At 48.3% G+C, this 16877-nt stretch overlaps 7 protein-coding genes across 7 annotated transcripts; 2 read left to right on the top strand and 5 right to left on the bottom strand.

The window, feature by feature from the left end:
* Positions 1-441: 441 nt before the first annotated feature.
* N7446_011497 (cytochrome P450) lies at positions 442-2276 on the bottom strand (the record flags this gene model as incomplete). The annotated part of the gene is made up of 4 exons (XM_058520239.1): positions 442-1062; positions 1123-1507; positions 1567-2012; positions 2070-2276. 4 exons carry the CDS (start codon positions 2274-2276, stop codon positions 442-444), a joined length of 1659 nt encoding a protein of 552 aa, XP_058367763.1.
* Positions 2277-3269: 993 nt separating this feature from the next.
* Positions 3270-5218, bottom strand: N7446_011498 (glycosyltransferase family 2 protein; the record flags this gene model as incomplete). Its single annotated transcript, XM_058520240.1, has 3 exons — positions 3270-3784; positions 3840-4955; positions 5005-5218. The coding sequence occupies 3 exons, from the start codon at positions 5216-5218 to the stop codon at positions 3270-3272; spliced, it is 1845 nt and encodes a 614-aa protein (XP_058367764.1).
* A 530-nt stretch (positions 5219-5748) lies between these two features.
* N7446_011499 (SDR family oxidoreductase) lies at positions 5749-7195 on the bottom strand (the record flags this gene model as incomplete). Its single annotated transcript, XM_058520241.1, has 5 exons — positions 5749-6078; positions 6156-6415; positions 6503-6686; positions 6753-7035; positions 7092-7195. 5 exons carry the CDS (start codon positions 7193-7195, stop codon positions 5749-5751), a joined length of 1161 nt encoding a protein of 386 aa, XP_058367765.1.
* Positions 7196-7814: 619 nt separating this feature from the next.
* N7446_011500 (ferric reductase family protein) lies at positions 7815-9782 on the bottom strand (the record flags this gene model as incomplete). Its single annotated transcript, XM_058520242.1, has 1 exon — positions 7815-9782. One exon carries the CDS (start codon positions 9780-9782, stop codon positions 7815-7817), a length of 1968 nt encoding a protein of 655 aa, XP_058367766.1.
* A 370-nt stretch (positions 9783-10152) lies between these two features.
* N7446_011501 (high-affinity Cu transporter CTR3) lies at positions 10153-10715 on the top strand (the record flags this gene model as incomplete). Its single annotated transcript, XM_058520243.1, has 2 exons — positions 10153-10200; positions 10248-10715. 2 exons carry the CDS (start codon positions 10153-10155, stop codon positions 10713-10715), a joined length of 516 nt encoding a protein of 171 aa, XP_058367767.1.
* Positions 10716-11216: 501 nt separating this feature from the next.
* On the bottom strand, positions 11217-12253 carry N7446_011502 (uncharacterized protein; the record flags this gene model as incomplete). Its single annotated transcript, XM_058520244.1, has 3 exons — positions 11217-11248; positions 11397-12012; positions 12065-12253. 3 exons carry the CDS (start codon positions 12251-12253, stop codon positions 11217-11219), a joined length of 837 nt encoding a protein of 278 aa, XP_058367768.1.
* A 2659-nt stretch (positions 12254-14912) lies between these two features.
* On the top strand, positions 14913-16793 carry N7446_011503 (uncharacterized protein; the record flags this gene model as incomplete). The annotated part of the gene is made up of 1 exon (XM_058520245.1): positions 14913-16793. One exon carries the CDS (start codon positions 14913-14915, stop codon positions 16791-16793), a length of 1881 nt encoding a protein of 626 aa, XP_058367769.1.
* Positions 16794-16877: the final 84 nt, after the last annotated feature.

The raw sequence follows: 16877 nt of genomic DNA on the forward strand, positions 1-16877 counted from the left end.
TGTTAGTATGTTATAGTGCAATGAGAGCGTGGTGATATAATGGTTCATTTTCGCAAAGCAGACGAGCCTCTTATTCATACTATATTCATTTCCGAAGGGTCTCCACATGAACGGCCAAGGGTTGGCTGCCTCGGTCCTCCTCATGCCACGGGGTGACTCAAAATTGATGCATGTACCTCGGTGTTTGAGATCGGTAGATCATCTAGTTTGGTTACCCTCTATGCCCTGTTTTGCGCTAAACGGTCACAGACCCTGGGGAGACGATCCCCCATGCGGAGGTGATCGGCGCTCTCGGCGCGCTCGGCTTGTTTTGGAGGGTTGGAAATGCGTGAAATTGGGTGGGTTCGAATCTTGGAGAGAAATTATCTGATTTTGAGATGGACGGGGTATAGATCAATGATTGTATTCACGATAATATGCCTCTTATCCCTTACATCCACACTACTCCCATCCCGCTATCTTCGTCAACTTCAAATTCATCCCTTCCAAAGGTTGACTAGTCAATGTCCCTCCAAAGGTAATCTTCTGCTTCGGATCTCTCAATTCACACTGGAAAAGACCAAATAGCCCCGCGACCGCACAGCGAAACTCGGCCTTCGCGAAATCCTTCCCAATACACGCCCTCGGCCCATGAAGAAAAGTAATCTGGGCGAAATTCGTCGATGCACCCCCATGCTTATTCGGGGATTGTTTCCCAGTCTCACGATCAGTGTCAATCCATCGCTCAGGTAGAAATTGATCAGCGGTCTCGCCCCAGAACTCTGGGCTCCGGTTAATTGACTGCGGACACAGCGCGATAGTTGTGCCTTTGGGTATTTTCTTCCCCGCGATCGTCGTTTCACGAATGGCTTCACGGCCTGTCATGGGTACCGTGGGGTATAGGCGAAGTACTTCTTGGCAAACGCCATTGAGGTAGGGCATCCCTTCGAGGTCTTGCCAGGATACCGAGGCGGCTGAGGAAGGTATAGTCTCGCGGATTTCTTGACGCAGTTTATCCTGGATATGTGGCTCTATACAAAGATGATAGCAACACCAGGTAAATGCACCGGCCGTAGTTTCATGCTGTAGCGAATGTTAGCTTTCAATGGTCTCATTTGGTGGTGACAATACAAGAGAGCATACCCCCGCCGCAAGGAACGTAAGCATCTGGTCCACGAGCTCGCTGTCGCTAAACTCCCCGCCTCGCATCATCGTGCCTAAGATATCGCCGTCGGCAGCTTCCTGTTCATTCTTCTCAGATTGAAGCAGCTTGCGCTTTTCACGAAGAATATCGTGAAATACCTGCCGCAAATATCTCACATTGCGCGGGAGCACAATATTAGCCTTGCAAGGAATCAATTTCACCAGCCACTGCGGCAGTAGCAGCGAAGCACCAAAAAGCAAAATCAGGTCTGGAGATGGTTTCAAGATAGCAGAATAGTTCTGTGAAACTGGATCATTCTCATTCTCCAATGATTGAAAGTCCCGGCCAATAGCAGCAGGACCTATAATATCCAAAGTCAATCGACTATGACAAACCTGACATTAGCCATCTGGTTCAGATCGTGTTCAAGGATTATTACTCACTTAGCCCATCCGCCAATCTCAACAAACCCGGCAACTTCGGCATGGTGCACCCCGGCAACAGGATGAAGTCTAATCTCCTTCTCTAGCTGACTCAACAAGAGCTGCGTCTTCGTCCACATAAGCGGATACATAGCGCGAATATTCTTTATGGTGAATGCAGGAGTGACAGCCTTCCGCTGTGCACGATGGGCATCACCTTCAGAGAGAATAAGCCCATATCCCAACCCACGAGCTAGAAACTCCCGCCCGCCTGGTGGCTTGACGAAATCGTAGCTGTTCGTGTGTAAGACATCCATCAAGGCCCGGTGGTTGGTCGCTAGCAAAAAGCTATAGTTTAAAGCTTCGCGGAAGTGGATAAGGCCTTCGTTTGGGATTGTTCGGAGCCAGTCTACGGTTATGCTACCGCGAGGGTGGAGCATGAAGACTTTTGCTCCGATCAGAGGGCCCTATTGGATGTTTGTTAGTCGTCTCCAATAGAGACAGGGTTGAAGAGGAGCTGATACCCGGACGGTAGGCAAGTGCCTCAGGGGGTTGACGAAGAATGGCCATATAAAAATCCTCCATATTGCCAGAAGGATAACATTGACTCCAAGGGCATAGAGAAAGATTGCGGCAGGACGCTCTGTAGTCATGCGGGATGCAATAACTACGAGGGTTTCAACCACCGTGGAAGGAATGAGAAGTGTTAGACGTTCTTTAGCAGTAGACATATTGCGTTATCGGTCTCCTAGAGATCAAACTACCAGCTAACTTCCTTGTGAATGCTGCAAATTTATACATTTTCTTCTCACTCACATGTTCTAAAAGAATTGTGCCTACAAACACAACGGACAACATATCTTCCGTCCATTTAAGTTTTGATTATTCAAAGTTCAACTGAGTCAAGATGTTACGATGTCGAATCTCACATGAACGCCAAACCTGTCGATCGTGTAAAAGGCGGGGAATATCCTTAGCGCGTCTCAACAGATTTGCGGCTAACGTGAAAGATCGTGTCATTGCCTGAAATGATCTAGTGGACCGGAATATTCACATGCATCTGGAGAAGCCGGGGAACCATGCGACGCTTTACCATTTTCGGCATGCAGGGCGAGCGAACCAGATACGCCTGTTTTGACATCTGAGCACCCTAATGTGGGGTAATCTACGTGACCAATAGGGGAGTCTGTGTCTTGACTACATCATTTTGATTAGATATATGGTCTATTCTGTTTGAGAATATTTTAAGAATAACAGATGTTTGGTGTTGACACACCATAGATCACAAATTGCACCGACGAATTGCGGAAATGAGGAGAAATGTCTCTCCCGTTAGATAGGAATTTCCGCTGGGAAGCTTTGGCCTGTACTTTGGAATCTAAGTAGCAGGAGATCTTCAGTTGCTGAGAAGAATCTGACCTCATACCCACCAAGCAGATCGCTCGCTACCATGGTTGTGATCCAGAATTTGAGCCTTTGAACCAAAGTGTGTGATATAATGCGGTCACAAAAATTCTAATTATTAGAAGATTGGCGTGCGTGAATGTGATTAATTGTCTATGGCGGCTTAAAACGCTTGACTTGGCAGAAATATTGTCAAATAATACCTCAGAGGACAGTAAGAAGGAAATCAAATATGCAGAATGAAAGATGGATAGGGGCCATTTATTTCCCTAGGCTAATCAATATTAAGAAAGTGTTGAGAATCAACGAAGATGTCCGGGCTATAAGCACAATGCACCCATCAAAACACCCACAAGACTAACCGGAACCAGGAAAGAGCAGTAAAGACCAACTAGAGACCGACCAGACTCAGCATCCTTTTCAACTCCTGTTTTCGGATACGAAATGTCGTTCTCTGTCGTCACCAATCTGTCCTCTCTCGAGTAATAAACTGGATGTTTGAACAAATGCGCAACAGGTACCCAATTATTGAATATCACCAGAAAGAACAAGTGTAGCAGGGGTGGCCAGGCGACAGTGGTGAGAAGTCTGGTGACAATGTCTCCATCACAGTAGACGGCCATCTGCATCGCGATCACGAATGCAGCCAAGCTCGCAATGAACAAGCCAACATTGAACAAAATGCCACTGTCACTTTGAAGGACATCCCTGTATGCCTTTCTCAGGGGAGATATTGATGTAGCGTTTTCACTGGAATTGGCTGTGCTGCCAGTGACGAAGGAACCCTTTGGTTTGCTTCCGAAAAGTTGGAATCGTATGACGGCATACAGATGAGCTGTAAAAGATGTCGTTAGAATTTAGGTATCATTCATAAAGTGAAAAGAACTTACCACCAGCCAGCCAGCTATTCTCAGCATGTGCAAATGGTGCAAATGGAACACCAGCATGCGCACTCCGCAACCAGTCATATGCCCAAATAGACGCAACATGAATCGTAGCGAGAATAATCTGGACTTTGACCTGCAATGTTGATCCAGCAGGGATCAAACCATGCCCCGAAACCAATAGGAAAGGCAGAGCGACATAGCCAATCATATAGCAAACCAATCCTGCAATAATAGACAATCCGCCAATAGCGATATCCCACCGCAACTTCTCCGGAACCCCCTTACTAGCCGATGGAAACAGCACAGAGATCTGCTGAGAGTGACCAATATGCCATCGGTTACGCTGCTTAACGTGTCCAGCAAGGGAAGTAGGAACAAGTCCAAACTGCAGCACTTCTTGCACCTGCATCGTGCGCTTTCCTAGTCCTCGCAGGATCAGAGAAAGTTGCCAGTCCTCCGAGAAAGAGTAGGTCGGGTATCCGCCAGCATCGAGGATGGCGTCGCGCCGGAAAACCGCACCGGAGCCTGCATCCAGGGCATGGCCGAGAAGATTGAGTTCTGTATTCTCACATGTGTAGAAGTAAGCCCGTGACTGCGAGAGAGGATCGCCGTTGGGCAGATTGTAGAAATATTGTCTCGTGGTCAGCAATGCTGCCTCTGGGTCCAGGAGTAGATGTGGCAGCGTTGCTCTCAGGAACTCAGGCATGAGGATTGAGTCTGCGTCGACGACTGTGCAGAATTCAGGTGGGTGCTCGGTTTGAAGAGAGAATAGGGCGTAGTTGAGGTTTCCTGCTTTTGCGAAGGATTTGCCAGATTGCTTGCCACGGGTGTGGTAGTGGAGGTGGCTCCATTTGAGGTGAAGCTTGGTGATTGCGTCCTGTAACTCGGTTGATGCTCCGTCATCTAGAACTCGGACTCGGAGAAGAGAGGTGGGATAGTCCAAGGCACAGGCTGCTCGCACTGTATCTAGGATGATGTCGGCTGGTTCGCCACAGCAAGTAATCAAAACATCGACCCGGGGTAGGTTTTCGCTACTACGCAACCTTAGCCTTTTTTGAGAATTCTGCTCTAATGGCTTTGTCGCTGCCGCGGACAATTGGTGATGATGGTGCGACATATCTGACTTGATTAGTATTTCCTAATTACTGTTTCTGCAGTGAATACTCACAAGCAAATAAGCCTTCCACAGAAAACATAGCCCACATCTTCCATGTTCGCTCTGGCGTCGTCACCATAAAGAAAAGCCGACCTGCGAAGTAGATGTATGCCGCCCATAGTGCAGTTTGTGATGCGAACCGCAGATACTTTCGATAGCGCTTGCCAGCCAGAGTTCGTTCATCAGGGGCAAGCTCCTGGATATCGTGAAGGTGGTCAGGAGACATTGAAGCGAAATTGATTCACAAAATAGAACCGCTGTTCAATGGTGCGGTTGTGCTTCCTATTCATATTCCAAATCCCTCTTTGTTGTAGAATAAGACCTTGAGACAATGATTTTAACAAGCAAGTCCAATGTCTCGAAATGCGAACCTAAATGAGCCCGAAATTTTTCAAGACCAAAATTAAGGGGTATAAATGCATTTAGGTCTATCTAACTACAAGCAGATCAGTCAAGCTCCACTTTTATTCTAGAACTTACTCTGTCTATTTATACTATTTACACCAATTGAAGCGAGAACCAATTGCCACTCAGTTTTCTACACCGTTTTATGCCACTAGCGCGCTCTATTTGGCATTTTCCAAGTGGGTCAACCTCCTCAACATCCGATTGGATCATTCACTATGGAAATCCCGATGCATTTTGTCTGACTGGGGATTTGATTTTGACGGATTTGCTTTTCTTTCATCTGTGTCCCTATAAACCCCATGATTTCATTCTTGTTTCTGACCGCTCTCCTCACAGAGGTAAACACCATCAAATCCTCTTCAAAAGATCAACTTCAGGCATAACCCCCGCATTCTCAAAAGAGCGATAGGTTTCAATCCAGGTATCAAAAGTGGAATCATTCCGATGCCAGCCAAATTCCCTCGCCTTGTTCATAGACGAAATTGTCAACCAGGACTTGCCAGTGGCCCAATTGAAGAACCCCCAGGTTCCCCAATCAAACGCCTCGGCTTTACCGCCGTACCTGGCAACAACGCGTTCCCACACTTCACGCTTGTCTTTCGCCCATTCCACCATATCGATTTCATTGGATAGAGTCTTAGCTTGCCCGGCCGCCTTTTGAAAGTTGGGCTCTGGAACCTGTTTTCAGTTTATATTAGAATGGGCATTCATACAAGGAGCACTGGACCATGGGCAGTATGTGGGTTGTAACAAACCTCAAGACCAAAGTAAGCAGCAAAATCCTTCCAGATGTACTTCCAAACAAAAACATCGCCATTCACATGGTTGAATGCCTCATCCTTGCAGTGATCCTGCGATGCAGTCCAAACAGACAGATCGGCTAGACTGGGGGCGTAGGAGTTGTCATCGATAGAGTTCCAGAAGTATTCATTCCCGGGAAAGTTGGCAGGCTGGCCCAATTCACGGCAGATCAACATGTAGATTGCGATGGTTAGGACTTCCGACATGCCGTTTGCTAGTAAACGAGCGGCAATTGTTAGCATGAAAAAAAAAAGGAGAAAGAAAGAAAGAAATAAATAAATAAACAGTACGGGATACCTACCATGCGGCGCAAACCCATTAATAGCATTAGGCCGAATAACATTCCACCCCCAAGTCCCTCTCCTCTTCTGAACCTCTCGCAGATAATCCTCCTGGTTATAATAAAAGTTGAACCCTTGATCATCATAGCGAGCGAAGGATTCCTCAAGGGGAACCTTCACAGGACCAAGGTGGACACCGTAGTACTGCGTTGTCTTGGTTAGCACAATAACTTACATCTTCCATACTCCAGTATAGAGATGATGACTCACCTTCCCACCAGTTTGGAGCGAAACCCGCACCAACTTGGGACAAACAGCATCAACGGAATCAATGAAATTCCGGAAAAGAGGGACATTGCGTTCACGCAAGAGCTTGAAATCATCGCTGTGGACGTACGACGTGAAGAAAGCGTGCGTTACATCAGCGCAGATGTCTTTGAGCGTTTCCATGATCTTCTCAACTGGTTCGAGGAAGTCTACTGCAACGAATTTGACACGCGGGTCGATCCAGGCGTTTGGGAGGGGTCGTCTGGAAGTGACGATAATTTTGGCCCTGGTTATTCGTTAGTCAACAGCACGAAGCGGATTACTTCTTTTGGGTTTACTTACCATTCCTCCTTAGGCTGCCGAACGAGGTGTTCAATGATATTGAAGCCACTGATTCCATTGGCGCCCGTGACGAAGGCAACTTTCTTGGTTGGTGGTGCGCCCATGTTTGCTTGAGTTGATCTGATCCTGTTGATCAATGCGGGGGTTTATGGTACAGCCACTTGAGAACAAGGACCATCGAGGTGGTCTATATAGGCCCATGGAATCCGGCTATAACGGCTCCGAGCCCTAGGTGGGTTAAATTGCAGTGGAGTTCATGAGCTGCGGGGCGGCTGCTGTACACCTGTACCTACAGTATGTCACAGCGTTGATGGAACTCGCATGGGAAATTCGGCGCTGAGTATTTCGATCGGCTTGCCGTTCGGCTCGGCAGGTTGCTACATGAACTCCGCGGTGTAAAACATTCCGTAGACTATGATAACCATCATTGCTGTAAAACAAACTTGGCAGGTCGGATCAGTTGGGTAAGGGGAGGTGATGATCATTGTGGGCCTTGAAGATCTTGACGGAATCTTGACGGAATCTTGGTTGTTGGATGAGAAATGCCGCTAAGATTCCGTATTCACTCTTCAGATCGGAATCCAAATTAACCACTAGAAACAAGGGATATTGAATAAGAAATATGGAAGAACATATGCCAAAGTATGTACAATGAATCTAAGGGAAATGCTTATATACCGCTAAAAGTAATCAAAATGCAAATATATGCATATATGCAAATAATCACCACTCTAACCGATCATCACAAACTAGCTTAACATCAAACCTCTCCAATCCCCTCCAAACTCTCGAACCAGAGTTACAAGAAGCGACAATATCCCTGAGATCACTGATCATGCCACCAGGCCCACTAGCAAAAACACTAGTCGGACCACGCACCGTCTCCTCAAGGAAAGAGTTAACAAGCACAGGCAAATTAGGATGTCTATTAACATCTTCGGCTGCACCACCAAGCCGCTCAATGGCAGTTGGTTTGTCACATCCGCAACAGCCAGACTCGGACGACGAAGAAGGCGAGACCTGCACGGCCTTCTCGTCAACCTCGACCTTAGCTGGGCTGACAGCAACGGATAGATTGCAATTCTCCGAGTCGTCTAGCGAGGGAGTCTTGCTACTTGAGTCTCGCGTAGCGAATATTTTAATCTCAAGATTCAATTCTTTCCGTACTTTTTGGAGGCTATCCAATTCAGCGCTGATCCACTCTGTATTTGATGAGTGGCGAATGGCCCAGATCAGTTCGACCTTGCGGTCTGCGGAGCGGGGTTGTTGTGCCAGTTCCAGGAGGACAGGGAGGACATAGGTGATCCCCGTTCCACCGGCAACGCAGAGGATATTTGTGTTTGGTGTTAAGGAGGTGGTGATCTCTTCGCCGTAGGCGCCTGTTAGGATGATAGGCATAGTGGTGTTACCCTTTGCGGCGAGGGCGGCGACCTTTTTCGTTTCCCCGCCTTTGGCACGGAGGAGATAGGTGTGTTTCACTGTGCCCTTCGAGACGGTTGGGAGGTTGAGCGGCGTGAAGGGGTGGGATTGCCAGATGCTGCATTGCGTGAAGCATAGGTAGTAGTGTTGGCCGATGGCCCAGGGGTCTTGGTTGTTGTCCAAGTCGAGGCGGATGACGTCGCCGTGTTCCTCGTCTGGGAAGCGGGTGATTGTTGCGTCTGCGGCTTTGAAGCCGAGACCCAGCGTGCTGGAGTGTTCGGGGTGGTAATGGAGGATGGCGGTTCGGACCAACCGAGCGCCGCGGTCGAGGAACCAGAAGATCAGAGATGGCCAGAGGAAACACTTTAGCTGTTTCCAGTGGCCCCAGCATGCGCCGATGTAGACCATCGCGAGGATGTAGTGTAACTTGCGGAAGGTCTCGTAGCCGGTGAGCCTGATTCCCCAGGGGGTGCTGAGTGCGAAGAGCAGGAGCAAGAGGATCATGGCGACGATGCCCCAAACCATGTAGGTCTGTTTGACCCACTCGAGGCCAACGGATGGCTGGGGTTGGTAGAGCCGGAGCTCGACTACACACCAGCCGATTGTGTGGAGGGAGCTCTGCAGGAAAATGATGTAACCGAGCCAGCGGTGCATGAAGTTGAAGCTCTGGTATGGCAGGCCAGTGATAAGAGAAAGGAAAGACTCCCGACTGCTCAGCAGGACGGAGAGTGGAGTAAGGGCGTAGGCTAGGGTGCCTACACGGTCTGACCATGGACCGATGCTGTTGCGGGTGTTGTATACCCCGGGCATATCCGACACGGGGGTAACCCAGGTGTTATATACGATGCCCACAAAGCTGAAAATGAGTAGGTATCCCGCTAGCAGGGCGAGAATGAGCACCTGCAGACGGGTAGTCCGTCCAAAAATCATCCGAGCCGCATCAGGGAGAAGATATCTCCGGGTGAATGATGAAGCAGCTCGCTGGACTTTTGATAGTCCGACTGGCGCTGGTGTAGCCATCGCTGGTGACATTGGTGTGCCAAATTGCTTCAGAACAACCCAACTGAGAAGAATCGCCCCAATCACACACCACATGATGCCGGAGTAGAGCATTCCCCGGTCATGGGAGTAATAGACATCATCTAAATAGGCACATGAGCCTGCGTCGTTTGTGCAGGGCAGCGCCCGGTCGTAATATCCCCAATGGGGCTCCAACGACGTGGCGGCGCTCATATTTTGGATGTGGCGAGCACCCAATTTGGGGAACGTCATCTTGTATATAGCCCAAGGACTAAGCCAGGGTAGATGTCAATGGAACAAATCTCTCTAGGGCGAAATTGAGATATCCGTCACAGCTTAACAGGTCATGGCGAGTTGTATGAAAGTGGAATTTGAAGATGGCAATTCTCCGGGGAAGTCAACGGTCTTTTAGCGATTACCAAAGCCATCAAAGCATGCCAAAGTGGCCATTTCGCACCTGAGGCGATTTGAGCACATTTCTCTAACGCCATCTTGGTCGACTCCACTTGGTGGGGGCGCGATCAGGTCAGATATAAGGTCGAGGGACAAGCACAACTTGATATAGACATCTCTATACACCTCTCTGTATACATCCCTCCCTATACCCTCGACATCAACAGCCATGGAGGGCATGGATATGGGATCCAGCAGCGCCGACTGCAAAATCTCCGTAAGTGCCAAGACCACATGTCCGGAACAATTCGCTTACTTATCCAGATGCTGTTCAATTTCAACACGATCGACGCCTGTTTCCTGTCAACGGGATGGCAGATCAAGAACAATGGCATGTTCGCTGCAACATGCATAGGCACAATCCTGCTGGTAGTGCTGGTTGAGTTCTGTCGCCGCATTGGACGCGAATACGACAACTTCCTGACGCGCCAGTTTCAACGCCAAGCCGCGCACGGCACACTTGCCAAGACCTGGTCGTCGAGGCGGGCAATTACTTTTCGCGCCACGCCATTGCAGCAATTGACCCGCTCGGTTATTCATGCTGTGACTTTTGCCGGAGCCTATATTACTATGTTGCTGGCAATGTACTTCAATGTGTATGTGATTATCTGCATCTTCATTGGGGCGGGGCTGGGCAAGTTTTTATGTGATTGGATGGTGGTCACAGTGGGTTTGGATGACGTGCAGGATGAAACGCGAAAATTGGAGGAGACGACAATATGCTGTGATTAGCCTGAAACTTATATGATAATTGCATTTGATACCACTCATTTCCTTAGCACAAGGTGAGACATTATTTGTTAGTTCTAAAAAAGAAGGCGAAATAAATGTAAAATGAAAAGAGAAGTAAATGCAAACAAAGATGACAAGATGAGACATACCAGCAATATAGACCAACGCTGTTATTTGACACCTGACCTGACTCAGCCCTACCACTTGCTGCATTTACAGCGATATTGAATGAACCGGTCTCTGGGAAAGATCTAATCTATAATTGGATGAAGTGTAAAAGAATAATGACTGTTATAGATGATTTTCAACCTTGAAATACAATGTTCAGATTAAATTATATGACTTAGTCCGCTTTCTCGACCCTACATCGGTTTTCTAACAAGCTCGTTGCACATCAAGCCATAAGACTGATTAGGGTATAATACCTAATCAGCCTATCTCATCAAGAACATTCCCTTGGTGGCACATAGTGATGTAGAACTAGCGTTCGCGAGGTTCGTGTTATGCATGACGGCCTTGCACGTCTGGTAGGACTAGCGAGACTAGTCAGTTCTGTAACGTGGCCTTTCGTAAACTATAGGCAATCCCAGAAGGGTTTCCGAAAGACAATTATATTTATATCTTTCTGGAACTAAGTAGCGCAGCTCAATCCGATTAACAAAGAAGAAATCAAGTACTCACCCTTATTAGCAGATAGGCTTCTAGGAAATGGCGGATCCCTTTTACTTTCTGAAACGATGAAGTCGCGACGAAAGCAAGTATGATCAGGAGGAACTCGCGTTACGGGAAGGTCAGACTCTAGGCCACTCTGATAGGCAGCGAAAAATGCGGGGTGATCTTTGGCTCGTTCGAGAAACCTAACGTGAGGATCTTCGTAGCCGTGCTTTATCTGGCGCTTCTTCCAATGGTTTTTCAATGCCTTCATATCGTTGAAGCCTTCGTAGCAGTCGCGGGATGGGCAAACATAGTTAATCTTTGATTTTTCCATGATCTCCCTAGAGAGAGCCATTTGCTGTTGTAGGCGCGCATTTTCGGCCTCAAGCCTTGCCATTCGTTCAAAAGTTACTCCATGATCTAGAGAAAGGGATGTGGTGGGCTTTATAATAAGAAACACGAAACCAGCACTGACGACAGTCGGCGCTTCGACCCACACAGTCTGTCCGATCTCCAATCTATGCTGGCCGATCATCCGTTTACTGTGTATGTTTTCTGTAAGAAGAGCCGTGTAGGTAGCTCCAGCATAGTTATATGGTGTTTTCGTCTCCTTCGTAGTTCGAATGATAGCATAGTCGGCGCACTTTAGCCATCTCTTAGCTCGGTCGATTGCAAAGTGGGACGATTATACTTACTCCTTGATAAACAAGTCTCCGGAGTTCCGCGGTGGACTGGTCCATGTGGTTCACTTTTAGCTCAATGACTCCATGAGCAGGGTCTCCTAAAGTATTCCCAAGCAGCCAAGAGCGCATGCCGGGAATCAAATTGCGGATCAAATCCACGTTTGCGTTTGGGACATGTCGAACCAGCCCGACGGGATCCATTATAATACCGAATAAATAAACACTTTTGTTTAACGATCGCTGCTGATGCACTGGCGACTACCCCACCTAACTTTTGGATGAGTAAGCATTTCTTTTGGCAGGGATAATGAAGTTTTGATCCCCTGTTTGTATGTATCCACCTGCTCTGGGTCGATTCGGCCGATAGTGAAGCCCAACAACTCCACCCACTTGACAAATTGTGTCTACGTTCTCTTAAGGACGATAGAATCAAGTCGTGGGGATCTATCTTAAATACATGGCAGCACTTGCTTCTTGTAATCTTCTGTATTTCATTATCATTATTAGCTTTTCACCAGAGGAACGCATCGTTAAATTAGTCATGTTGGCTGCTCTAATGCGCCCTAGATCACAGCCTCGCGTCGGGCGCCGAACTTACCCCTCTTTATCTCGGTGGAACAGCCCAACCTTTTTTTAAATTCCGAATCAGAATATTAACACTCGAGCCGACATTACCTGACCTATATAGATCAAACGCTTTTGTGCCGTGTCTTTTCAAATGGATGGTTTATCCTCGGCGGCGAGCGTTATCGCGGTCATTCAACTAACGGGAAGCCTCGTGAAGCTTTGCGGGCGCTACATTCAAGAGGTGAAAGATGCACGAGATGAAATTTTTGCTCTACAACGGTCGATTGCAGGCCTCCATGGGGCACTTCAAGACCTGCAGAAATTCCTTCAAAATAACGACGGAAAGACCCTATCTACCTCCACACGCCTAGTCAGTAATATTACCGATTGCCTCTCCGACCTCCGAGCCTTAGAAGCGAGACTTGATCTAGGAAAGGGAAAGAAGCTTATGAGGAAAGTGGGGTTCCGAGCCTTCAAGTGGCCCCTTAAACGCACAGAGGTAGAGGGCGTTACTCAGAACCTCGAGAAATATAAATCTTTATTCCTCTTGTCTTTACAGGTGGATCAGAGGTACGTTTATCGAGCGCGATTATATGACTCTATATCATAGACTCAAAGACTGCATAGTTCTCTAATGGTCGACATGGTCCACAATACCGATCGTATTAATCAACATATGGATCTTGATAAGTTAGGAGGCGCGATAGAGGCAGCGTTTGAGTCATTCTCCGATCGAAACGAAGTCCAATGTCTCCAAGGCACTAGGACTAAGCTACTCCAGCAGATAATGGAATGGACTATTTCGCCGTCCCAAAATAGCATTTTCTGGTTAAAGGGAATGGCTGGAACTGGAAAATCCACAATATCTCGGACTGTGGCAAGGTCGCTTAAGGACACCAACCAACTAGGTGCTAGCTTCTTCTTTAAAAGGGGTGAAGGGGACCGAGGGAACGCGAAGAAGTTTTTCCCGACACTAATAAGGCAACTACTGCTTAGGATCTCTGAGCTAAGGTCTAGTGTGCAAAAGGCACTCGATCATGACCCGACAATTGCCTCGAAATCGCTTGGAGAGCAGTTTGATAAACTACTCCTTCGACCGTTGCTCGATCTTGACCAACGCGGCCAGCAACCTCAAACAGCTATAATAGTGATTGACGCTCTAGACGAATGTGACCATGACGAAGATATACGAAACATAATCCTCCTGCTGTCTCGTCTACAGGAGGCAAAAGCGGTTCGCATTCGGGTCTTCTTGACTAGCAGGCCTGAACTTCCGATTAACTTCGGGTTTTCAAAAATCGCAGATCATGATTACCAGGACCTAGCTCTTCATGAGGTACCCGCAGAAGTGACAGAACATGATATACATTTGTTCCTACAAGATCGATTTGCGAAGATCAAAAACGACAGAAATATTTCCGGAGTCTGGCCTGGCGATAACATCATCCAAGAATTGGTCACGATGTCCGTTCCACTGTTTATCTCAGCTGCCACTGTGTGTCGTTATATCGAAAATTCAAAATGGGAACCCAAATTGCGCCTCGCAGAGCTTCTATCGGACCAAGCCAAATATGTATCAAGAATGGATAAGACGTATCTGCCAATCCTGACGCGACTGCTCCACGATCAAGAGGGTGAATCGGAGCATGAGTCGGAGCAGCACCAGCTCCTGCAAGAGTTCCATGACATAGTCGGTACCATCATCCTTCTTGCTGATCCACTTTCTATAAATGCACTTTCACTATTTCTTGGGATAGGAGCAGACCAGATCAGCAATCGATTAGAGTCATTCCGATCGGTGTTAAGCATTCCTAGTGACTGCGATAAGCCTGTTAGGACTCTACACCTATCATTTCGGAATTTTTGGTCCAGTCTAGGACCAAATTTTTTGTTGATGAGCCAACAAAGCACAAAGACCTTGCTAAGTTGTGTCTTAAGACTATGCGGAATCGTCTACAGAAAGATATCTGCCATCTAGCCGGCTTTGGAACGCGTAGAGCAGACATTGACCTCGAACATATCCGCCAGTATCTACCCCCGGAATTACAATACTCTTGTCGATACTGGATACATCATCTCGAACAAAGTCGGGCTTTATCTTCCGAGATAGAAGATGTGCTACTATTCCTCCAGAAGCATTTTCTCCACTGGGTGGAGGCGATGAGTCTGCTGGATCTTATATCGGAGGTAGTGGGTATGCTTGATCACTTCCGCACATTCATACCGGTAAGTAAGATAATAGACGGTCACTCATGGTTTATACTAATAGAAATAGGGCGACGACAATTCCGTAATGTCTGATTTTCTGCATGATGCAAAGCGCTTTGTTCTGAAAAATCGCCAGATAGCCGATGAAGCACCGCTTCAAATCTATTGTGCAGGGCTGGTATTTGCACCTCGAACGGCAATAATCCGTAGAGAGTTCCAGTCGGAGCTTCCTAGTTGGATATGCCAGTTCCCAAAAGTTAATGAAACCTGGAGTGCAGAATTACAGGCTCTCGAGGGCCATACAAGCCCGGTTTTTTCGGTGGCATTCTCATCCGGCGGCCAGCTTCTGGCGTCCGGCTCTAGTGATAACACAGTGCGGCTGTGGGACACGGTAACGGGAGGCCTGCAGCGGACCCTCAAGGGCCATACAAGCCCGGTTTTTTCGGTGGCCTTCTCGTCCGGCGGCCAGCTTCTGGCGTCCGGCTCTAGTGATAACACAGTGCGGCTGTGGGATACGGTAACGGGAGGCCTACAGCGGACCCTCAAGGGCCATATAGACTGGGTTAAGTCAGTGGCATTCTCGCCCGACGGCGGGCTGCTGGCGTCCGGCTCTAGTGATAACACAGTGCGGCTGTGGGACACGGTAACGGGCGACCTACAGCAGACTCTTAAAGGCCATATAGGCTGGGTTGAGTCAGTGGCATTCTCGCCCGACGGCCTGTTGGTAGCGTCCGGCTCTTTTGACCAAACAATACGCCTGTGGGACCTGGCAACTGGCAAGCTCCAGTCTGTTTTGGATCTGGAAGATCATTCTAATCGGGTGCGATCGGCAGCCTTCCCTCACGACGGCAGGCTGCTGGCGCCTGGCTCTTTTGACCAAACAATGAACCTATGTGACCCTGCAACTGGCAACTTCCAGTCGATTCTGGAGTCTAGTTGGGTGCGGTCGGTGGCCTTCTCTCACGATGGCCGGCTCCTGGCGTCTGGGTATCAAGATAACATAGTGCGGCTATGGGACCCGGCAACCGGTAAACTCCAGCAGACTTTCGAGGGCCATTCAGATTGTTTTAGCTCAGTTACTTTCTCGTCAGATGATATACTGCTAGCTTCTAGCACCACTAGGGGCACAGTACATATCTGGAACCCTGCGATGGAGGCCCTGGAGCAAACACTCGAGGGCCATTCAAGCTGTATTACTTCGGTGGCCTTCTCGTCTAAAGACCGGCTTCTGGCTTCTGGATCCAGTGATTGCACAGTGCGGCTCTGGGACCTGGCGACCGGCGTATTCCGGCAGGATTACGAAGGCCATGAAGAAACGGTTCAAACAGTGGCCTTCTCGCCTAATGGGCAGCTGCTAGCGTCCGGCTCTTTTGATCACACAGTACGGCTGTGGGACACGGCGACGGGTACTCTCAAACAGACATTCGTGGGCCATACAGATTCGGTTGAGTCGGTGGCCTTTTCGTCTGACGGTCAGCTGTTAGCATCCGGCTCTGATGATAGGACGATACGTATTTGGGACCTGGCAACCGTCAAACTCCATCAAACTTTTGACAGCCATTCAGACTCAGTGCTTTCAGTAGCATTTTCACCCGACAGCCGGCTTCTAGCGTCCGGTTCCAGTGATGGGGTAATGAGGCTGTGGGACACAGCGACGGGCGCCTTACAGCAAACCTTCGGTACAGAGGGAAGGGTTACTGAACTTGAATTCTCTCAAGATGGTTTACATCTCAGCACCAACCTTGGATCGTTTCATATCCAATCTAAGTGTAAGAGTCCTCTCTCTAGTTCGCCCAAGACCAACCCAGAGGCCATTGTGGTGCAACGGGACTGGATAATCTTGAACGGAAAACAAGTACTATGGCTTCCTCCTGAGGTTCGACCGTCGTGTTCGGCAATTAAAACCAATAAGATTGCCCTGGGACACGCTTCGGGTCGGATTTTCTTCATAGTATTCCAGGTATGAGAGGCTTTGATTACTTTTCATTTTCTTCCTGCCTCAACGGTGGTTTCTGACCCCTTGGCAAAAGGAGGGCCTGGGGTTACGGCC

This window comes from Penicillium canescens (assembly GCF_028828765.1).
Source record: "Penicillium canescens strain IBT 15451 chromosome Unknown utg000008l_segment0_segment0, whole genome shotgun sequence".
Lineage (NCBI taxonomy): Eukaryota > Fungi > Ascomycota > Eurotiomycetes > Eurotiales > Aspergillaceae > Penicillium > Penicillium canescens.